At 42.8% G+C, this 24,498-nt stretch overlaps 1 protein-coding gene across 1 annotated transcript in view; it reads left to right on the top strand.

Moving 5' to 3' along the window:
• The window catches only part of LOC147706203 (opsin-5-like), a 419,843-nt gene that overhangs the window by 324,698 nt on the left and 70,647 nt on the right, over positions 1–24,498 (top strand). The window contains exon 5 of the mRNA XM_086929045.1: positions 12,597–12,931. Coding sequence (XP_086785171.1) covers positions 12,597–12,931 — 335 coding nt within the window. The remainder of the gene's footprint in view (positions 1–12,596; positions 12,932–24,498) is intronic.

Genomic DNA, 24,498 nt, shown 5'->3' with positions numbered 1-24,498 from the left:
GTCTAAGGCTGCATCACCTGGGGGGTTTGAGGTGCAGAGAGCCTGAAGTCGTCTCAGTTGTGCTGTACTGGTCTGGGAAGGATTAACTTATAGGAGAACACAGGATCTTCCAGGACCTTTGGGCTAGATAAACCAACATTAGGTAGTATTGAGCCACCTGTGGGAAGATCCCACGGATTTTCATTGTCTCACTTCACATCTGTAGCATGACAATGGGTGAAAGAAGGAAAGGGAATACGGAATTGTTGTAGGCTGAAGAACTAGGTTTTAGAACCCAGCGGCGCCAGGGAAAACGCCCGATGTCTTCGAGTTCCCCTGCCTTGGCAAACAGAGACACGGGACACTTCTAGGTGACGTCAAAGACCAGATTTATTGGCTGCAACCAGGAACAGAGGTCTACGAAGCACAACACGGGTGGTTCGCTAGAGACTGCACAAATTCATAGAGCGGAGCATTGTCTTTTATGCTAAAAATCACATTCCTGGCTAGCATCGATTACATACAAACTGACCAATCGGAGGATGACATTTCAAACATATCGCATGACGACAAACCCACTTTCTGTTGTCCAGCCCACCAGAAATGACTAGGCAAAATCCAACATTCCTGCTCGAACAGGCCGGACGGACCCATCATAAAGACCTCAACCCAAATCAATAATTAAGCCATAAAGGAAGGAACAGAAGCAGATGAGAAGCAAGATAGAAGGTTGTGTGCATGTACCATAAACTCAGCAATGTCCTGCTCTTTGATCTCTATCTGACCAGCTGCCTAACAAGGAACTGTCTCAACGAGGTCAGCCTCGGGCAAGGGAGTCAGTTCGTTCAGGTCACACAAAAGTCAGCTAAAGGTGTACGTGTCCCAAAGACTCGTTCGGCCGCAGTCATCGGCCTATGTGAGGGCAACCACACAAAATGGCTGCCGTACACAAAATGGAACCCGAAGGTTCGAACGAAATCCCTGAATACGTAGTGTTCCCATTGATCGATTATGACGAAAACACTTGTACATACTAGATGCTACAACCTTTATTGAACGGGTTCAGAATCATGGAACCTCAAGGCAGATGGCAGTGTCATCAAATAAGAGTCCAAAGCCACTCAGGGGCTTGTAACCAGCCCCACCTCATCAAGGCTCCTTGCCTGTGTCCCAGGCCCCTTAACTGCAGGGCAGGATAACTAACAGTGCTCTGACCACAAGGGCATACAATAATGCTTAATCACTGGACAAAGAAAGGTTTGCAAAGTGGTCAGTGTTTTATGCACAGCGACTGCTTTAGGACTGTCCCAGTTTTGCACTGTGACTGATGTACAAATCTGCTGCAATGCAAAGGCACCTTGCACAAAGAGATGCCAGTGTCCTGCTTCATTATTATGTGAGATTTCTTTTCTGACGTATTGTGAATAGCTGCAAGTGCAGAGATGGAGGCCTGTGAGGCAATGCAGAGCTCCATCCTAGGACTTGCATTCATAGGATGCTGACTTTTTCACATGTTAGACCCGGTGCTGCGAATGACATAAAGGAGAGAACGCAGTGGTCCTCTGCACCACAGTCTGCTTCCCACAATGCCCACAGCTGTGATTCACAGCAGCATCCACTTAATGAATCAATGTCATCAGCAGGGACAGGTTGGTAACCTGCCAATGGCTTGCGACCACGAATGTGTTTATAAACAGAACATATTTACATAGACAGAGGAGCTTTGAGACAACCGTCTACATCCATTTTTCAGTTCTACTGTCATTCACACTTTGCTTCTACCCACCGCCTTATCCAGCATGCTACAACAGAGCAGCCCACTTCAGGAGCAGGCTCTATTGCACTGTGAATGATGCAAATTTCCTGGTCACCTGCACTCATCCCCCTTAAAAGAAGTATTGGCTGGTTGGCTATTATTTTATTTTGGCAATCAATTTTCTTTCCATTCTATATACTTTTTTGTGTGTTTTAATCACCCTTATGTGTTTTCAGGTAACAGTAATTCAAGGTCAATAACACTTTTTCACTGCACCAATAAGAATCATCTTATCTTACATTAAAACTAAAAAGAATTGATATACCTTTTGTAAGTGCCTGCGAGTTAAGAAGCTCCCTTATTGTTTTATTAACTGCAGTAGCTAATTTTTATTTTATTTAACATTTTATTGTAAGCATAGCACCACGATGTTTAGGCGGCAGCATGTGTTATACTTATTCTTTATACTTTAGTGGCATATGGTTGTAAAAAAAAGTGTAAGCTTTACAGCAGCATGCAAGGCCAGATCTATGTGCTTTTCCAATGCTTACTTGCAATATGACTTGCTGTTTTGTGCTTGCAAGGACTTACAAGTTTGCTAGTCAAAGGCGTTGCGACTGCAAATTACTTAATGCAAGTGCCCCTCTATCTTCATAGGAAAATCCTTATAAGTTCTGGGCGTTTTCATTTGCACCAATGCAAGCTGTTCTTAAGAACAGATACTTATCATGAATTGAAATATGTCCAGCAGACCCTATGTAATCTGGGTCTCACAGACTTGTGGGAACACCCTGCCTCTATTAGCAACTCCTCTATAGAATTGGTGAAGTTGACTCTGGGAAAATGAAAGGGGGAAAACAACTCAGTCAACACACCAGGAAAGATTGGTTGGTTCTTAGAAATCAAGCCAACACCAATGTTTGAGATGTTTCATAATTAAATTGATTCCCCTTTACTAGGGCCCTTTACATAAGATTTATGCTAGGGTCCTAACCGCTGGCAAATTTCACCAATAAATGTAGGTGTTTCGAAGAGGCTCATGCCCTATGCCTTGTGTGCAGGGCGGCAGATGAAGCAGAACATCTCTTGTCTTTTCTGCCCAGTGTACACCAGACAACGCAGGTGATGGATTGTGCTGCTCTGTCGAATCCTGGGAGTCTGTCAATCAATCAATCAATCAATCTAAACTTTATTCGGCTTTAGAAATAAAAAGTATAAAAGTGCAACAAACCAATATATATATATATATATATATATATATATATATATATATATATATATATATATATATATATATTGAAAAGCCGATCTCATAATGTTACAATACATGTTCTTTAAGGAATAGATAAAAACAAACATAAAAAACTATTTTAAAAACTACCAATGCAATTATGAAGAAAATTACTAAAAAACGGCATTACAGAAACAGGGGTTGATCTATACATTCAAGACAATTAATCACAGCCATTTCTAAGTCTAGTAACAGCTTTTAAAAACTAAGATCATTAGGTGCAATATCTCCCGAAAGCATCTGTAAGTAAATAAGTGCTGGATTGACCTGACTAAAATTAGCCCTTTTTAAGATGTGAAGGAGGCTGTCAATATAAGACGGCCTTGAGAATCTGCACATCTGACACAAGATCATGCATAGTCTCCTCGGTTGCAAACAACCTTGAGTCTATATGGCATATCAGAACCAAGACCATGATTAAAATAGCATCTAATCCCAATTCAGCCTAGAATATCATTGACTAGCTACTTCATCTTCCAAACTTCATTCAAAGGGCAAGACTATGACTGGAGCTGGGCCTCCAAAGACAATCTATTTATTGTGAGGCTGACACCCTGAAATACTTTATAAGGACATTAAAAGCCGCAGATAACACTTTAAAAGCCCGGCTAAAAGAAACTTTTGCTAGTCCTGGAAATCCTTGGAATCGTCAAGTTACAAAGGCTATAAAATCGCTAGAGATCGATAACTCATTACTAACTTCAGACACTATTCCATACACAGTCTGGAAAAAGCTTATCAATAAGCAGGTCAAACAAATCTCCCACCGGATGGACTCCAACAGTCTTGCTCCCCCTGAGCAACTCATACCTCCCTGGGGCACCTCAATCTTACCTCCTAGAAAATTTAAATGCAGTGGCTCGGAAGAATATAATGTTCATGCGTCTCCTAGGTCTGCGTTCAACTGCCTTTAACCGATGGGCTCCAGCAAGTGAGGAGGGGGCATGCAGACTGTGCAACTACCAGACCGAATCATGGCTGCGTCTCCTGTGCTGCTGTCCTGCCCTGGACGCCCCTAGAAGACTTCTTTTAAAACCCTTATATTTAAAATGGGGCACTAGGTCGTGTTGGGAAGCATCAGCCCTGTGCTTTACCTCCTCAGACACTCAAGTGCTTGTAAGGATTGGAAAATTTGTGAGACTTTTGGACAACCTTTTTTACCCTCTTTGGCCCCCGTGCTTCCAGTTCTCTACCCCCAAAAACTCATCACAGACTTTTTCTGTCCCCTTACTTAGCATTCCTGCACTAATTTAATTTATTTTACTTTAGGCCCTGCACTGTATTGTGATTATACTGGCACCTACAAGATTGTTTTTTATATGTACAGGATTTCAAATCTTGATTGTTTTTTCCAGTTTTTGCTTTTTTAATATGAGAACAGTGTTGATATTTTATAGCTATGGTTTTAATTAACTGCGCTAATCCAATAAAAACCAAATCAAACCAGACTAGCAGATTGTTGTTAGGTACATTGATAACTAGCCCAGCATGGGAGATTGAATGTGCTATAGAAGCTACTGAAAGATACTATTACACTTTATTGCTGTGATATAAAACAAGTTATCCACCCCAAGGGGATTGTTATTGTAATTCAATTAAAAATGTTGTAGCTCTTTTGTACTGCTTTTATAATAACTAATATTTTAATCTATGTTTACGTTGTATTTTGCATGTGGTTTTAATGTAAATATATATTAACCATGCTATTAGAACTGTTTTTGGCTGTGCATGATGTAACGAAAGAAAGAATGAATATTGTACTTTTGACAATGTTTTACAAATATGAGTCTTTGACTGAAATAATTTACTTTTTGACTTGAATGATTCATATACATGTTTAGTATTTATTACAGTAACATTACGAACTTAATTTGTATATGAATTTATCTTTATGAAAATTATGATAGTAAATTGTCACTGGCAAAGGGTTCTGATATTTAGTACAACAAAGATAATCAGAGCAAAAAAAATATTGTTGTTTAACATGACCTCTAGTTTTCACTGGTTTGAAATATAAAGTTAAAAACATCACATTGATAGAAATGTTTCTAGGTACTAGGAAACCACAGAGTGCACTGATTTCCCCATGTTCATTTAATTATTTTGTGTTATGCTGTGCTATGTTAGGCTCTGATTGTTATTGTATGTTATTCAACATAATGCAATTAAACACTGTTATGATATGTGATGTTCAAGTCAAAAATAACTTTATTTGGTTAGAATTAACCACAAAAGTATAACATTCATGAAGCACACATAAAAAATTACATAAAAAGATACAATAAAATCACATAGCTCACATATTTCAAAGTTCCAAACAGGTTTAAAAAACGGTCTTCTAAAAAGGAGTTGCCAACATTTGATTATATTTCATATTGTTTCCTCATTGATAACGCCATCCTAATAAAATGTAAAACTGTCATTCAAGTTACTTTAGTAGACAAAGATAATAAAAAGTTAAAACCCTCCTGAAAATTACATGGTCTGATGTCTTTTAAGAGTGGTATAAGGAACCGAACTCTTGGGACCTTGTAGAGTGTGCAAAAAAGGGTAAAGTGCAGGGTGCTTTGTTGGGACAGATTGTCACAAGGTCAAGGTATAATATTATTGCACCATCCAACCTGTTTAGGAAAGGCCCCTAAAAAGTGCAATGTGCAGAGCCTAAATCTGGTCAACAGAAATCTAAATTGTATGTTCCTGGTAAAAGACAGATAAAATTGCTGATATAAAAGAAGTTGATCAGTATGAGGTAGTCCCCTTGCTGGCCGCTGGCGATTGTCAATCTCAACTCGATATGCATTTTTTATAATCAATCAATCAATCAATCATGCATTTATAAAGCGCGCTACATACCCGTGAGGGTCTCAAGGCGCTGGGGGGGGGGCTGCTACTGATCGAAGAGCCAGGTCTTGAGAAGACTTCTGAAGGCCAGCAGGTCCTGGGTCTGTCGTAGGCTGGCAGGGAGATCGTTTCAGGTCTTGGCGGCGAGGTAGGAGAAGGATCTGCCGCCGGCGGTGGTTTTCCGGATACGAGGAACTGTGGCAAGGCAAGGGTGGCAGAGCGGAGGTTGCGGGTGGGGGTGTGGAAGCTGAGTCGGTTGTTGAGGTATGATGGTCCGGTGGTGTGTACCGCATTGTGTGCATGGAAGAGGAGTTTGAAGGTGATCCTCTTGTTGAGTGGGAGCCAGTGCAGGCCTCTCAGGTGGGGTGCGATGTGGCTGCGTGGGGGGACGTCGAAGTCGTGCTGAGGCGTTCTGGATTTGTTGTAGTCGTCTCAGGAGCTTGGCAGTTGTTCCTGAGTAGAGGGCGTTTCTGTAGTCGAGTCTGTTGGTGATGAGGGCCTGGGTGACGGTTTTTCTCATGTCGGGAGGCATCCACTTGAAAATCCTACGGAGCATTTGGAGGGTGTTGAAACAGGACGCGGAGACGGCGTTGACTTGCTTGGTCATGGAGAGGGAGGAGTTGAGGATGAAACCCAGGTTGCGTGCATGGTCGGTGGGTTACGGGGGTGTGCCTAGCAATGTGGGCCACCAGGAGTCGTCCCAGGCTGATGGGGTGGGTCAGAGGATGAGGACCTCCGTTTTGTCTGAATTCAGCTTCAGTCTGCTGTCCTTCATCCAGTCGGCGACGGCCTTCATTCCTCTGTGGAGGTATCAATTTCGTGCTTGTATCTATACTGTTAGGGTTATCAAAACATGCCCTAGGTCAATTTCATTAAGTTTTCCTTTCATATAGCAAAGCCATGGGATAGCCTCGGCATTATCCAGTGACATGCAATGCTTAAAAATTTCTATTGGGAGCTTTAGCTCTTCCGACAGCCAGACTTTTGCCCAGAGTATTTATTCGATCAGAAATCAAATCAACCCCTACTTCAGAGTGACAGAAAGCTGTTGGGGCGCTTTTTGGGATCACCTTCCACAGCACGGCTAGTGTTCTATACCCTGGATATAATGAGGTGTTCCCTGGTCAATTTATTATTAAAAACATTCCCTAAGTAATTCAAATTCGAAACTTTGTCAATTGTGTTCCCCTCTACCATGAACTTTCTAGATTTGGTATGACTTGGTCCACAGACCATGACATAAGATTTAGCGAAATTAACCTTTAAATCTAGAGCTAGCATAAAATGTGTGAATGTGTTCAAAGACTTCTGTAGGCTATTAGCTGTTAAGGCCATTAAAACCATGTCGGCCGCGTATGACAGAAGCGGTATCGGTATACCCTCTATTCGATGGACTTTTAGAGCTGATTCTAGTCCATTTGTGTATAGAAGGAAGAGGAATGTGGCCAATATGCACCTTTGACGGACTCCCTCTGTTGAGACAATGGACCCTGTCCTTTCTCCCTTTGGTCCAAATCTTTTAGCTACGGTGGTGGTGGTGGTTGCATGCAGCCTACGCAATAGGTTGATCAAAGGCTCCTCAAAACCCATTTCTCCCATCATGCCCCACAGTTTGCTCCTATTAACATTATCAAACGCGCTGGACAAGTTCATGAAGGCAAGGTGTATAGACCCCTTCCTTGCCTTCATGTACTTACCCATGTGATGTTATATTACATCATGCTATAATATATTGTGTTAAGCTTTGCTATCCCATCGTAAGAAACCTGCCTGGAAGGCCGAGGAAACTTGGGGCAATAAATGGTCACAGTCTTCAAGGGTGCTGTGACTGGGCTCACAAACAAGATGCTAAATGCAGGACAAACCCAGTGTTTCCATAAACGGTTTCAATGAGCTCAAAATTTGGGAGCTTTTTTGAGCACAAAGATGCAAAAGCTGTGTGTGAAATAATAACACTTAAAAAAACAATAGACTTTGAGGAAAGATATGTAAATTTCAGTCCAATAAAAACCCACAAAATCTAGAAAAGTGGAAAGTACACATCAACATATTAAAAACTAAGGTCAAGTGTTAATGGTAACAGTGGAAACCATGGAAATAATCATTTAAATCGAAGAAGAAAAGGCCTTAGAAGTTCTTTAGAGTTTGGCAGATGGGATACTCTATGAAAATGTGGGGGATATCCCGTTCTTCATGTTACAAGTACCATTGGCTATAATGCAGTTGTTATGGCCCTAAGTCCAAGCATGAAAGAACATCAAACACACTGCCCTGTTTACCAATGCAAGGGACTATTGTATATAGCTGGAAAGTTGAACTGTCAAAGACTTTTCCTTCACCCTTAATCTTTGAGAAAGACCAAAATTCAGTCTAGCTGGATTCGGAATAAGAACTGTGGGTAAAGCGATTAAACCTATAGTTGAAAGTTCTAGCCTAGAGAAGGTGCCTTGTGCAGGTCAATGGAGGATGAGTGGGCCCTAGGTGCTCCTGGCCCAGTGTTCAGTGTTGTAAACCAGACAGAGCTCCATATGTCCAAACTTCAGTTTGCAGGAGGTGAGTGATAGTCTTGAGTATTCTCTGATCAAGAGAAGGCACTTCTTCAATGTAGAAGATTGCTTCATTTATTTCAAATAGTGGTTGTGATTTCCTTCATCCTTCCGATGCTTCTTCGTGAAGGTCAAATGCTTTTTTTATGGTAAAATTACCCTATGGTGATATTTGGGTAGCAGTAGCAGCCCCGCTAGATGTTTTTCAGTAACCCTTGTGGACTGAGCCTAACAAACTATACTTGGCCCCATATGGAAGGAGCGGTCATCACTATCTTCTGGATGAAAGAATGCTTCCACTGAATCTGAGGAAATTATGTTGAGATGCAAAGCAAGGCAAATCTGGGGTTCTGGGTGTCTGCCTTGTACACCAAGAGGTTATTCATTCTGCTTGTGATGCCTTAGTCTTGAAAGAAGCCTCCCAGGAGATCATATACGATTCTTGGTGACTCACTGGCAGGTCAGGTCATGATTAGACTAATTCTAACCACTAGGGGGCAGGTTCTACATGCCTTTCCTGGTAAGTATGAAACAGCGCTGGAGAGGAATAAGAGCCATTTGGAAGACGGATCCACCAAACTCCTAACAATGCACTAAGTTAGTTATGCATAATGGGCAACGCCAACCGGCTGATATAGGCTTCTGAGGTACTAGGAGTTCCCCCAATGTCTACACACAGCCAGGTTATAGAGCCACACATCTTATCACGTTGACCCAAGGCATCCTAGAGAAGAATGGTGAGGAGTTAGGGCCTCATTTAGCATTTAACTCCATCAATCAAGGGTAGAGGACATTATCTCTCGCCTGCTCCTACAGCGGGACTCATTGTCCCAGGGACCAGCATGCAAAGAGGCACTCACCAGCAGCTGTATGGGAGAGGAGCTCGTCTCCTGATTATAGCGATGCCTCTCTCCCCACAGCACAGGTGTCTCTAAAAGCATTTTACCTGCACCTTGCTTACTCCTAAAGCGGGACTCATTACGTCAGGGACGAGCTCATCACCGCACTTTTATTGCTGCCTCTTTGCCCATGGCTCTGGTCTCCCTCAAAGCTCTTGCCCACACTGTGCTTCCTCCTACAGCGGTACTCGGTGTCCCAAGGATCTGCACACCAGGAGGTGCTCACCAGCCCCTGTGAGGTGAAGGAGCATGTCACCGTGCTAAAAGGCGCTGGCTCTCTCCCCGCAGCCCAGGTCTCCCTCAAAGCATTTTGTCCACACCTTGCCTTCTCCTACAGCGAGACTCATTGTCACAGAGACCAGCGCACCAGGAGGTATTCACCAGCAGCCATAGACATATTTTGCTCAGAACTAACTAACTAGTTTAGATGCTGGGCCATCCTCCATTGAAATTCTATTGAACCTTTCATCAGATGAGCCTACCATTTACCTCAGGGAAATATAGCTTCATCCATGACTAGTATTAGTAATAATAAACTATCACTAGTTTCCTGGAATATTGCAGTGCTTGGAAGCAAGAATATTCAAGAGAATTGGGGTGCTTTCATTGAGAATGGTGACATTCTAATTTTCCAACAAACATGGGAAATCATACCATCCTACAAGCAAGGGTTTAAAACCGTCTTTGCCCCAGCTCGAAAGTCCCAAGCTGGATTCAAACTAGCCTGGCTGATGAGGCGTGATGCCCAGAAACCAGTCCCAGGATGCTTGTTTTCGGTCCAGGGAGGACCTGGCCTGGCAGTTTGGGCTGTACTGTTCCCATGGGGAGCAGGGTCAAGACTTATTTGCATATGGCTGGGTACAAACTCGGGTGGTGTGGTGAGTAAAAGAATGATGATTAAACCCAGATCCGTGTGACTGGGGGTGAATGTTTGATTTGTTCATCATTCCGTCCAACTGTTCTTTTTGCTTTTGAGAATTTGTTGATCAGATAGCACCCCTTTTATTGTTTTTTCAATTACTAAATACCTAGAGTGTATCTGGCCTCTTCGTTCTAGGATGATTTCTCATTCTGGCTTCCTAGAGCTAGACAATAGCCAACAAATTGGTCCTTTGTAGCTTGGTTAGACAGGTTTTAGTCTCAGGAGAAACCGAAAGCCAAGCAGGTTGGAAGCAGGTATTCCTGACGAGGAATTTAGCCCCTATGAGAAAGAAGAATTGCAGGCTGATGTTTTTAAAGTTTTGGATATTTTTTGCCTTTTTAAGAGGCTGAACATATGTACCAAGCACTTTAGTGTTGTAGTAGATTTTTCTGTCATTATACCATAATTCCATACTGCATTTTATCATGTGGTTTTATCGATTCCAATATGCTGTGCTGTTTTGCGCCTAGGTTCATACATAATACTTTGGTATATTGTTTTTAAGCACCTGTTGCGTTGCTATTAGTGTAGGTTCATATTTTGAATCCATGATTTTGTTGCTTTTATGGTCTACAACTGAAATAAAGTACCATACAGTAAATGAAATTTTAGGAACCACAGATACTTTTGACGTTCAAAACCTTTGGTGAATGGCCGCCTTCAATTTTGACCGCTGTTCACCAAACGTTTCCAAAGATTTCGGTTTTCTGAAACAAACTCCCAAAATGGGAGTTTTGACCCCCAAACCCTGGGCTTTCTCTCAGGCTGTGGGGAGTGTTTTTTTTATCCATCACAGGCAAGTTTTTCCAGGCTGTGAAGGACTGAAAATAAAATATATCATACTGTCAATTTCTAATAGGGCAGGCGGTGTAAAGTCTGTCCTCTGACAGCCACTTAAGGCCCGCCCATATTGAAGAACTGAAATCTTCATTCTCAAGGGTCTCACTAATACAAAATAACTTGGCACAGAAGCTGAAATATTAAAAGACATCTTTATTAAATTTAATAGGTGAGGCCACGTCACACAGAAGCCGTAGCAACCGAATGAGGTGGTCTAAAGGGTACAAAACACAGAGGCCTTTTATATGTTTAGAGTTACAAACTCAGCATCAAAGAAAGGGGCAGTCCTAGCTTCTGCAAGCATACAAAATACCTAATATGGACATACAAGATCTGCAAAATATTAGCCAATAGAAAAACATCATGTAACCAGAATGTCCCCCTTACGTCGTGTTTCTGCCCAACCCATAAGTCAATCAATTACAGCACTTATAAGTCAATCAATAATGGCAGAACATGTCTGTATGCAGTTAGGCCAGCTAGTGTCTGAGATTGCTTTCAAAGCAAGGACGGGGGGTTTTCTACACGTTGCAGTCCAAAGGGCAGAAACACTTCATGAATAGAGCAGTCTGTCTAAAGGCAACACAAATTGATGACAAATGTAAGATGGAGTCAGAATTAAAGAACATCAATATCTTAATGAGGTGGGTGGATCGAGGGTTTGGCAGACAGGTTACTCTATTGCATTTGTGTCAGAGTACCCTGTCCACCAACCTCTACATTGGGTCTTTAGTGCCTTACAGCAGCTGACAGGCCTCAGTCACTGCCAAACTGACTCACTGTCTGCACCCTAGCCAAGGTGCCAGAGGCTTGTGGCATCTCCTTAGTAGCATAGAGGTGCTCCAGGACCAAAGTGATCAGATTGGATATCTCCTTGCAGGCAGTGAGCTACTTTGTACCTGACCCCCTGCATCCGTGCCTCGTGTTGGTCTGAGAATATAGACTAGACTATGTCACATGGACTAATTCCCAGTGCCTTTATTCCATAATGTGTTAAAAGTTTATGGTCCTAGACAAAGAGGTGGAGATACTAGTAGGTAAATAAGTTGTTGCTTGATATGGCTCTGAGAAACTAACACATAGAAACACATGCATATGCATGAATGTACAGAAATAGACACATGCATGTACAAACACAAACACACTTATATATGAAACACACATAGGGTGTGTGCCCAGTGTGAGAAGAGAGGATACACAGTGGTAAATAGGAAATGAAATATAAGGTTAAGATCCAGAGAACCTAGAATTACCCTATGCAATTTTCCTGACCTCAAGAGGTGTTCGATTATCTTGCATGTATGCAATTTTGTGATTTTATGTGGACCTCTTTGGAGTTCCGTAATCATAAATAAAATAACCTTGAAACTTGTAACTTGTCTGACAAATGGTTTACCTGTTAGCACTGAAGAAGATGTGCAAAATGAGAAAGGAAGGGCTTTTTAGTGAAGGATGTGAGGGTATCACCATGTTTTCAAGCACATACCATAATGGTGCACATTTCTGTTTTATCCTCCCTTAGGAAATAAGTTTTCTTCATCACATGCCCGAATCCTGTTACTGTGTGTCTGGGCGTATGCCTTTGTGTTTGCCACCGCCCCATTGGCAGACTGGGGAAGCTATGGACCTGAGCCCTATGGGACCGCCTGCTGCATAGACTGGAAAGCATCCAACAAGGAGCACAAGGCAATATCCTACACCATTGCACTATTTGTGTTCTGCTACATCATTCCCTGCACCCTTATCCTAATCTCCTACACCCTCATCCTTCTGACTGTGAAGGGGTCACGGAGAGCTGTGAGGCAACACGTCTCTCCACAAACCAAAGCGAGCACTGTGCACAACCTTATCATGAAGGTAAGTCGGTAACAACAAAGGGCCCGATTCACAGAACTAACTTAAGACAAAATCCTAAACTTACCACTTTTGGTATTCACAGAAGTTAGGATTTTGTCTTAAGACAGACTTAAGACAGACTTAAGTTAGGATTCTGTCTTAAGTCTGTCTTAAGACAAAATCCTAACTTCTGTGAATACCAAAAGTAGTAAGTTTAGGATTTTGTCTTAAGTTAGTTCTGTGAATCGGCCCCAAAGGCACTGCTATCATACTGTAATATGTACATCAGGCAATCTAAATATGTTACTTATGAGTCATATGCATATTGAAAGCCTCAGTTAACACTTCTCCGGGACCAGCTTTGTTAAGTTATAAAAGTGGTGCATAACATAAAAGTAGTAGGCTTGGGTAAAATGTTAATTATGCTGGCGTCATTTGTGCAATTTTGTGAATTAGACATTTTGTTTGTTTTGTGGAATCCCACAATTACACCATTACCCCTTAATTGGGCGGCGTTAGTGGCAAAATGTTATTGTGAGTGCGTGAGAATAACGCAAATGACCAGCAGTTGAGTCCCTGTTGCTCTTGACACTTGTGTTTTTTGTGCAATTTTTTTTACTGTAAAATGGTATCTCATGTGAGAAATTGACACGAGGATGCATTTCACTAAAATGTAGCGTTAAATGACAGATTACATTTGGCAAATCGTCTTTCCTTCACTTAATACGGAATAAACCCAAAAGCAGCCCAAAAGTTTCCCTAGACTGAATTAAGAATTAAGAGGAGAATGGATGTTATCTGCTGCCACGGGCGTCCATAGAAATGTTTTCAGTGGGGGGCATAATTTTAACGTCATTCATCCTCCGGCCCTTTTTTAACAATGTCAAAGGGCAAGAGCAGAGTCATTAAAGGACAACTGTAAAGGGCTGGGGGCAAGCGCCCTCCTTGCGGACGCCAATGTTTGCTGCTCGGGTCTCTGTACTTTTGATTGCTGTGGGAGGCATTCATGTTCATTTGCTCCAGTTCCTCAATTTCATCATATCAAAAATGGCAGAGAAAATTCGCGATGTAAATTCTTTTTGTGCTTACTCAGCAACCTGTACCCGGACATAGATGCTCAACTGTGAAGACATGTTCTGGTATTCTGTAGCATGTGGATAGTGACAATCGTGTTGGCTTTTGTGTCCTGAAAGGGTGTTTGCAAACTTGACTAATACACAGAAGAGGTGGCACTTCACTTACGGACACTTAGGGGCAGATTTACAAGCCCCTTGCGCCACTTTTACGCCGCCGTTGCGTCACTTTTGTGAGGCAGTGGCGGCGCAAAAGAAGCGCCATGGTGCGGGGTATTTACAACGTGACACATCTCCCAGATGCGTCATGTTGTAAAGCCCTGAGCCAGAAGAGGCGTACCTTTGCAGGGGGAGGCGTTCCAGTGCAGGAACGCCTCCCAAAAGTGGCTGAGTGGAATCTACAAGATTTCACTCAGTCACTTTTGGGCCTCTGCTGCGTCAAAAACCTGCGCCTACTTAAAGCAGCCGTAAGGATTGACGCTGCATTGTGCACATAGGGCCCCCCTGATCATTGCTCGAAACTCCAGCAATGCGCCGCTTTTGGCACATATGCGTGACGCATCTGTGCCGTTTTTGCCCCTTGGTGCGCCGCATTGTAAATGCGGCGCATCATGGGTGGCGGAGCTGCGGCGCACAATTACTGGCGCATCCCTGCCGATATGCAGGGATGCGCCAGTAAATGTAAATCTGCCCCTTAGCGCTTAGCCTCACACATAGGGAATCGTGCACTGCACATATACTTGTCCTGGGTGTGGTAGAGAGCTCTCTGATGTCCTGTGCCATCTGTTCTGTGTGTTAGGGAACATTGCACTGCTCCTGAATCCTTCTAAAACAATGGTGAACACCACTACAACTATCGGTGAGGGTGGTGGGCAGTGCACAATGCAGCAATGGGTGCAAAGAATAATCAGCTACAGAGTGCAATGAACAGAAGTTCATGGTGACGTGGGAAGCTGCACAGGTTCAAGGAGAAGCAGTGCAAAGGGTAGCAGCATGTGGTGCAGGTTTAGGGACAACGATCCAAATGTAGAAAATTCACAGGGATCAAGAGTGAAGCCTGCATGGTGCAAGGAGATAGCAATGTAGTTTCTATGAGGGAAGAATGGGAGATGGTAGGGTTAGAGCAGCATGGGGGAGCAAGGAAGGAATGGCTCACAGGGGAGTACTACAGGATGTAAGAAGAAGCAGAGCTGGCGCTAATGTATCAGAGTGTCCAAGTAGCAACGCTTAATTTGAGCCAGTGTTTCCAGGTCTCAGAACGGGCACATCATTGTCATCACCTATGACAGTCCGCCACATGGTGGCACTGTCTATCTAATTTAGAGATGGGGACAACAACGGTTGTTTATTTATTCATTATACCTTAAAAATTACAAAGCCTGCTGCCCAAGCCTGTCTTATAAACGTGGGGGCCTGGAATAGTCTGAATGGTCACACTTGTAAGCATATGATGGTTAGAGTTATGCTGGTACTGTCATTAGCAGCACCGGCAGCAGCAAGGAGAAATAAAGATATTTCTCCTCGTTTTGTCCCTTACGCCTCTCCTGGGGAGGCATACGTTTTTGGCGCTGCCTCAGACCTACGATGTCTCGTAAATCTGGGGCCGTGTCTAAAAGCCATGGATGTTGCTGGGAACGCCCCTTTCAAGCCGTTTTCTGTGTTAAAGGGGCACATATTTTTAAGGCATGAAAAGCCACATAACGTGGCTTTACGTGGCCTTATAAATTTACCAGTGGCACATTGCGCCACCAGAACTTCAAAAAGGTGGCCTTCCGGCAAAGCAATAGTGCCAGTAGGGCCTCATAAATGAGGGCCTCATAAATGAGGCCCTCGGACGTTAACCTTTGCCCCGTATCTACTTACTTTTATTTGGCAGTTTTAAAAAGCGCGCAAATACTTTAACTAAAGGCGCCCTGGAACTAATGATACTACGGAACAGATCAGACCACAAGGATGAAACTATACAGTATACTGCCAACTTCCACCCACATACCACTTGCTACAATAGCCTTACAAAGCAGTCTTCATTACCCAGATCAGTGGAGTTTTTTTTAAAAATTCATCCTACACAAAAGAAAGGCTATGGTTGCGGCAAATAGAGTCAAACCTCTAAGCTTTAGGTTACCACATTATGAAAGGTAGAAGTATCTTACTAACTCAATTGACCTACTAGGTGTATTTGTTATTGTATTGGTGTAATAGTAGCAAAGAGGCCCGGTTGTTAAACATTTGCTAGAGGTCTGAGTCATCACAGAATAGCTCAGAGGGTTGTATGTGGCTGCTGCAAAGTATCTCATTTAACCTATAGTGTTCAAATCCTAATACAATACCACATTGGGTTTCAGCAATTCAACAAGCTCCTTGTACAGCCTATAGGGGCATTGCTTCAAGGGGGGAGGGGGGATTGTCTGGGGTGTGACTCCCCCACCACTCACCCAAATAAATGTATTCTTGGCTTGGTAGTTGGGTCTGGAGGGCTTGAGTCAGGTCTGCTATGTCTGTGTTGGGATTTCCAACTATTTTAGTTGGGAAATTTGAGAGTCACATCCCCTGAATCTTAATGACTAAGCCACGCCCCCGATAACCTGCAGTTCTTAAGTTCCTAAAATAGATTAAGCGCTAATGTAAGCAGCGGCTTGTAACCAGTGTGACATAAATATGAGTCCTTTCAGAGCTGACTTCAAGGTTCATTGTTCTGATATTGATAAAGTGAATAGGACACTTTACAATGCACATGTTACAACGTGTGTCATTACAATTAATTTTTTACAACTCGAAATCCATTACAACGCATGTTGTTACAACGCATGTCATTACAATGCATAATTCATTACAACGCAATTACTATTTTACCTCCGCTGGGGCGTTTCTTTGGGGAATGTGTTGTAATGAATTATGCAATGTAATGACATGCGTAGTAATGGATTTCGCGTTGTAAAAAATTTGTTGTAATGACACGCGTTGTAAAGGGGGCGTTGTAAACAATGTTTCCCTGATAAAATGAGTACATTTGAGTTGCATAATAATTCACACCTATTACATACTAAAGTAATTCAATTATGTGCTATATTTTATAGCACTTCACCCTGCAGTACTGCTGTTTCTAAGAGCTATAAATAATAGGAGATTCGATTATCCAATTTGATGCTACTCAGTTTTGCGAACTCGGATGGATGAAAGGCTTGGCTGGCCCTGTAAGGATTCAAACTTGCTTCCCGCATACCCAAGGGGGCTCAGTTCACTGAGCCATCCTGCTGCCTGTGTGCCTCATAAATGATTGGTATTAGTATAATTAAGCCCAATCCCCTGCACACAGATGTGACATTACATTGAATGTGCTGAATAGGCATGCAATTTTATTTTTGAAGACAGAAGCCACATATCTTACAGAAGTCATTTGCTGCTGCCTCCTATTGTATCTTGAATATCACTAGATATATTGTCGTGTGAAGTCCTTTGTATTCTATAGAGCGTGTGTAAAGCTTTCAGAATGGATTGTCTTCAGGAATTGTTGCTGGCGGTGTCCTAAGACCTGTTGAGTTGGGAGGGAAAGTGGGAGGGGATGGCTGCCTTGACACACCTGACAAAAGGCATCACTGAGTGCCTGTCAAGTGGTGCAATTAAGGAGTGGGCTGTGGGCCCCACTTCCTTTACTTTCATTAATCACTGCTGTTTTGCAATGTAAAGCATCTTTGAATAGCAAAGGACAAGAGATATTTTAAGGCATGGGCAAAGTGTGCAATTGCTCAGCCTCCATCATCAACAGAACTCCCCCGGTAAAGTGACATCACTCTTTTTGTGTATACTTTAACTCTTTCTCTACCTCATTCTTTACCCCCTCCATGTGCCTACATCTACCTCCAACCCTGTATCTTTCTACCTGTCCCTACCACACCACTGGTTACCTGTCTACCTATTTTTGGTTATCTCTTAACTCTTTGTTGTATCATCTCTCTCTCTTTCTCCTAACTTTACATCCGCGTTCTCTACCTGTCGCTCACCGCGACCGTTTACCTTCCTGTTATTCACTCTTCACCTCACAGCGCTTGGATACCCTCACAGGTGACCAGCAGCACTTTACAAATACCAATTGATTGATTCACGTCACCACCCTATGTAGTCATTGCCTCTCTCTACCCCTGCCTTAGCTTTTTACCTCACCTTTATCTACCTTACTAATCGCTGAATCCCACCCTTCTGCCTTCTTCCATTCTCTTTCTACTTTGCACTCTGAATAAATCCATGTCACCTCTATCAGCTCTCCTTCTCATATCTTTGTCTCATGTCTCCTGCCTTCCTTCTCCACCACCTCTTCTACGTCACCTCTCTTTCCTTTTTATTATCTCGACATCTCTATATAACTTATCCTTTCTCTCTAGCTCAACTCTCTCAACCAACACACCTTGCTGCCCCTCCTGAATACAACCTCACTTCTCTCTCTACTATTCGGGGTCTTCCTCTAAATCTTTACCTCTCTAGCCCCTTTTTCAGTGCTATTTCTATATCACCTTCCTGTATTTCGTCTCCATTTGCCTCACCTTCCATTAGCCTTGTCCCTTTACCTCACGTCTCTCTCTATCCTTCTATATCTTACCTCTAACTACCTCTCTCACTCCTGTATCTACCGCCTCACTCTCTTCCTCTCCTCTCCCTATTCATTTCTTAGTCTACCTCACATCCCACTCCCTACCTCATTTGTCTACCCTCATTACCTAACCTCTCAATTTATCCTACCATTTGATTGCTACATCACCTCTCCACCTTGCCTCTCTACATCTACTCCCTCTACAACACTTCTGTAACTACTGTACTTTTTTCTCACTACCTTTTTTCCTGTATTTCTCTATCATTGGATCCTCTCTCTCACACACACTGCATAACCTCTCAATGTATCTCACTATTAGTCTAATACCTCACTTCGCCTCTTCCATTCTCTTCTGCACCCCTTCACTGCCATGCTCATTCCTCACTTCTACCTGCTTTTCTCTATTATTACCTCCTCTCCCATTACTCTCAGTGCAGCCTTCAAATTTCATCTCACCCTCCCTGACTTACCTTTCTCTCTTTACACATACCTCTACCTCTCCTCTGTCTCTATCTAACCACTCTCTCTATACCTTGTCATCTCTACCACTGTATCAACTTGGCCTGTCATTCTCTCCCTCACCTACTGCTCCCTAATTTGCCTCCTTTTCGCTCTATACCTCATTTCTCTTTCAACCCTTCAGTCCTCCGGGTCTGCACTTCTCTTGGCCTCAGTGCTCTTTAACTAACCTGCCTTCCTGCACCTCACGTGTCTTTTTATCCTTCTCTCGACCTCAACTCTCTCTTTAACTTGCTTCAACCTATACTTTCCCCTATACCTCACCTCTCTACCCATGCTTCTCTGTACCTCTACCTCACCTCTATACTTCACACCATGTACCCCACCCACCGTTCCTCTCACTCAGCCGCGGCCGTGCAGGTAACAGCAGTGGGGTGGTGGGGTGGAATTAAGGGGGGATGTCAAGGGACAATGCAGAGGTAAAATTAATTATTTATTAAATTTTCCCTCAGCATCGTCCCTCGAAACCCCCCCCCCCTTACCCGGCTCCACCGCTGTTACATGCGCGGACCGTGGCTTCTCTCAATACATTTACTTCTCCATCTCCAGATCTGTCTATTTCACTTTAAAATCTTGTCTTTGGTCATATATCATATCGCTTTCTCTTCGTACCTCTTTCTACTTCTCTTCATCCTTCTTTCGGCCTGTGTCACATTTCCCTCTTTACCTTATGCCTCTCACTGTCTCACCTCTCTACCTCATCTATATTTCTACCTTCTTTCTCCATCTACTTCATCACTTTAGCTACACTGTTCTTTTTATGTTTCTGTCCCTGACCTGCTCCCATCTCCCACATTGTAAGAGAAGAGGAGGGATAAGAAAGGGGCATGGCAGGGGAAGGGAATAAAGGAAAAATATCAGATTTTATCCAATGGACCAGTGAAAATCCTCGCCTAGCTTTTTAGCTTTCATTTTCACAGCTGTAGCAAGAATAGCAGGTATGAAGGGAGGATATATTTGTGCTAGCAAATATCTGGCAATTAAATGCACAATTTCAAGGGGTTTGTGCATATCGAAATATTTAATAATTTTCACTTGTCCACTTAACGGCCTTCACGCCATGCTTACCCGAACGTTCGTACAATAGGAGGAATAGGCTGGCTAAATATTGAACTCCATATAAAATATTAATATAAATGGACAAATAACCATTGGTAAAGCAAATAGGTTTGACTTAGGCTGCGGGCTTATTGGCTTTGTCAGTGCTTGTTTTGTTAGGGTTTTTGTAAAACTTGATTGTTAGTGGAGCTGCTGAACTCTCACTAATATAAACAGAAAGCATTGATTAAAAGTAAAAAGATTTTTCTCCCCAAAAATACACCTAGCCATAGTGGTTCCTGGCTCTGAAGGTAACTACTTTTTTTGTGAATGGACTCCATTTTCAAGAGTATGTACAGTGAACATAGTCAATGAATAAAGTGGAGTGGCTCATTTCCCCATGCTGTAGTGGGTAGAAAATAAAATGTGAATGACTCAGCAGTAAATCATGGGGGGCGGGGGGGGGAGCTGTATAGTCTCATTAAGTAATTGTTTGACATATCATTTCAGTAATATGGGCACCAGAAGTCTGTGAATGACACAACAGCAAACCAGTGGATATAGAGGGTAGGCTTAAAGACCCTATAAGTAAGTGTAAGAGAATGCCTCTTTTTGCATAATCACCACCATTATTTTGGACTGATGCTGCTGTTTTTTTACCCTGTGCACTAACCTCTGCTAACCAGGCCCCAGTGCATGTACTCTGACAGCTAATACATGTCCAAATTGGCATATTTAATCTACCTATTAGTCCCTAGTATATGGTACAAAGGATACCAGGGCCCGTACGTTAAATGTCACCAGTGGACACTTGGAGCCATCAGTAAAGTGACTGACAATGAAAAACATGATTGCAGGCCTGCCACCAGTAACATGGCTCTGCAGTTGTAAACTACAAATTTGACCTGTCCCAATAACTCCCTCTGACATGCCTAGACCCACCTTTTAAATATTAATATGTCACCCTAAGTAGGCCCTACATGCCCCTGAGGCAGGGCACACGGTATTTAAAAGCATGACATGTAAAGATGTAATGTTAAATATGGCATTACAGTGACAAGGCCATAAAAGCTATTTTCACTGTTGCAGAGTTAGCTGTTCCATAGGAAAGCATTGGGATACATTATTAAAGTTAATAACGTTATCTCAGCCTAGGAACCAGTTAAAAAGATTGTTCTTGGCCCCTGAAATAGGCTGTCAAAGCGTCCCCCGGAAAAGACTCGTAGAAGCTTATAAGGAACAAAGTCTTGCTTATCATGTGCTTGCACCCCGCACTGGCATTTTAACTCAACGTTTTATGGATTCCAAAAATTCTTACCACTTCGAATGTTTTATGGACATTATTTCCCCGACTCTGGCAAGAAAGCTATTTATCCAATGGAGGTTTGGCACCTTACCTATTAAATCCTTTACGTGCAAATGGGCCAAGGGGGAGGACAAAACATGCCCTGGCTGCAATTCCTGTGATGAGGAGGAAATCCATGTTCTGTTTTTCTGCCCTTCCTATAAGACACCTAGGAAACATTGGCGTGTGCCTTTGTGTAGGAATTTGGGCATAAGGAACTTTGCGATCTCGTTCAGAATATTGAAAACTGTTTCCTCCCCACACATTGTATTTGCAGTTGCAAAATTTCTTTTGGCCATGTGGCACATTAGGACTAAGTTGCTCAAAGCAAGATCATTATAGGACTGTATTGTCAACCTTCCTTTCTGCTACTGTAACTTTTACCATCTACTGGCATTGCTTCCCAATACACTATGTTCTTGTTAAATATTATGTGTACCTAATGTTAACAAATGCTTTTATGTATGTTTTTATGCATCTTTTATGGCCTAAACGGCCGAAATAAAGAATTTTTGGATTGGATTGGATTGGATTGAAAATATTTATTACAAACACAATTCATTGGTAACTTTGGTTTTATACTAAATATTTTACATCACCTTGAGAGGTATGATGTTGCTCCCGGGGCTGAGACAATGGGCCTAAGGTGTGGGGGCATTGACCTTCTTTTGACAGGATGCACTAGGAGCTGTGCCTAGTCCCTTGCATATTTTGAAATGATGCCTACCATATCACTGGCAGATGTAGCTCACACCTGGGTCTGCTTCCCTTTTGTCTTCCTAGTCAAGCTGGCTCTAAATCCAGCGGAAAAGGCAGCTGCCCCAGAACTGGTTTTCAGTGATCTGGGGAGGGTTTGCCAATTTACATAGCCACACCTATGGGTGGCCAGAGGGAGCTCTGCACAAGGTTCTGCCATCTTGGATTTAGGTGCAGACAGGCACTATGGGATACTGTGCAGTCGGTCACACAGGAATTGCTGCAAAAGTGAGTAGGTTTGCTCTGGGAACTTTTTCCCAATTGGATAGGGAGGAGCCAGGAGTCAGGTCAGCCCACAGGTTAGTGTGAGACATAAATGTGACACCCTCGTCAGAAGATGGACTGCACCTGCTATTGAGACCTGTGAGGAGAATAAAAAGACACACAATTGATGAACGGAATGCAGAACAAATCAAAACATTCACTCCCATTTAAGAGATTTGGGTTAAATCCATCATTCTTTTGCTCACCATGCCACCCCAGTTTAGAGCTGGCCATATGCAAATCAGTCTTGACCCTGTGCCTCATGGGAACAGTCCAGCCCGAACTGCCAAGCCAGGTCCTCCTTGGATCAGAGACCACCATCCTAGGACTGGTTTCAGGGTTTCACCCCTCATCACTCAGGAAAGCTTGATTCCAGTAGCACAGTGAGCCCGGGACCCACGTCTGGGCACACCCGGCGCACTTAGGTTGAGGAAGCAAAAGAAACACAATTGATCGATGGAATGCAGAACAAATCAAAACATTCACCCCCAGTCAAGCGATTTGGGTTAAATCCATCATTCTTTTACTCACCATGCAGTCTCATAGACCTGGCAATATGCAAATCAGTCTTTACCCTGTGCCTCATGGGAACAGTCCAGCCCGAACCGCCAAGCCATGTCCTCCCTGGACCGGAAACAACTATTCCAAGGACCAGTTTTGGAGTTTCACCCCTCACATTCTGTACTCCAAGGCAGCCGACCCATTGCAAAGGTTAATTTGTCATCCTTCAGATGCTGATTGCTCCATTTGGGAATTAAACCAGTAAAAATGAATTGCAGTTTTTGGCCAGGTAGTGCTGCTTTATGACACACATTTTGCCTTTTCATTTACTGCATGTTGTATTCAACCCTGATACTTAATTTGGTTTCGCATTGTTGCATAATTTCAGTAGATCTGTAAATAACAGAAAAAAGGTGTTTTTGAACACAAATGTTATATTTTATCATTTTTACCCATTCAACTTTTCAATAGTATCTTTTACAATGCTTAAAAAAACTGTACTATGCACCATGGATGTCATTTCACCAAAATGCCAGAGGTAGCAGAAGTGAGTTCACATACCCCTTGACCTTCACTTTCACTCACACCTTCATATACCTATACATACGCACACATACCCACATACACACACACTCACACATGCACACACACTCTCCCTAACCATGCACACATATTCACTCACAACTGCAAGCATGTACGCAACATACATACATTTAAAAGCATTTTGTTTTTACTTACCTCAGCTCCCAGGGAGGGTAATATTCCAGCTATTTTTACTCCATTTGTTTTACTAAACTAATAGCAAATAATGAAATATTATTCATGATTAGTATAATTAAAGAAATGACAAAAAACAAGGTGAGTGAAGATCCCACCGATGTCCACAAGGACGAGCTGCTTCTGTTCCTGCCAATGATTGTGCCACTGCTAACTGCCAGGAGTCACAAAGGGCATGCCAGTGGTCACAGAAGCGACCCCTACATGGTCAGTGATGGCTACCGCCCCTCTCCCTGTATGCCCACATCAACCCAGAACACAACGAAACGGATCAGGATTTGTCTTTGGAAGGCGGGGGGTCGCAAAACCCCCGGCCGTATTTATTAAGATACAAAATAATAAAAATTGTTAAACAAAATATACAATTTTTATGCAAAAATATTCAGACACATTTAGATACATTTATATTGACAATTGTGATCGGCTAGCCTTAACAAGATTCTAATACAGCTTGTTTCCTAACCGAATCTAACATCCTCATCTGAAAATTTTTGCATGCTAACATTTATGGCGATATGGCAAGGTCGCTAACCGGTGTCAGGTCTTACAAGCTGCGCCCTTACGCAGGTGCGCATGCGCAGCCGGGCCCGTTGATTACCCGGTCCACCCCTGCAGCCGAGCCCGTTAATTACTCGGTCCACCCTTGCAGCCGAGCCCGTTAATTACTCGGTCCAACCTTGCAGCCGAGCCCGTTACTTACTCGGCCCACCCCTGCAGCCGAGCCCGTTAA

Source organism: Lissotriton vulgaris, chromosome 7 (assembly GCF_964263255.1).
Source record: "Lissotriton vulgaris chromosome 7, aLisVul1.2, whole genome shotgun sequence".
NCBI classification, from domain to species: Eukaryota; Metazoa; Chordata; class Amphibia; order Caudata; family Salamandridae; genus Lissotriton; species Lissotriton vulgaris.
This window is presented reverse-complemented; position numbering and strand designations above follow the sequence as displayed.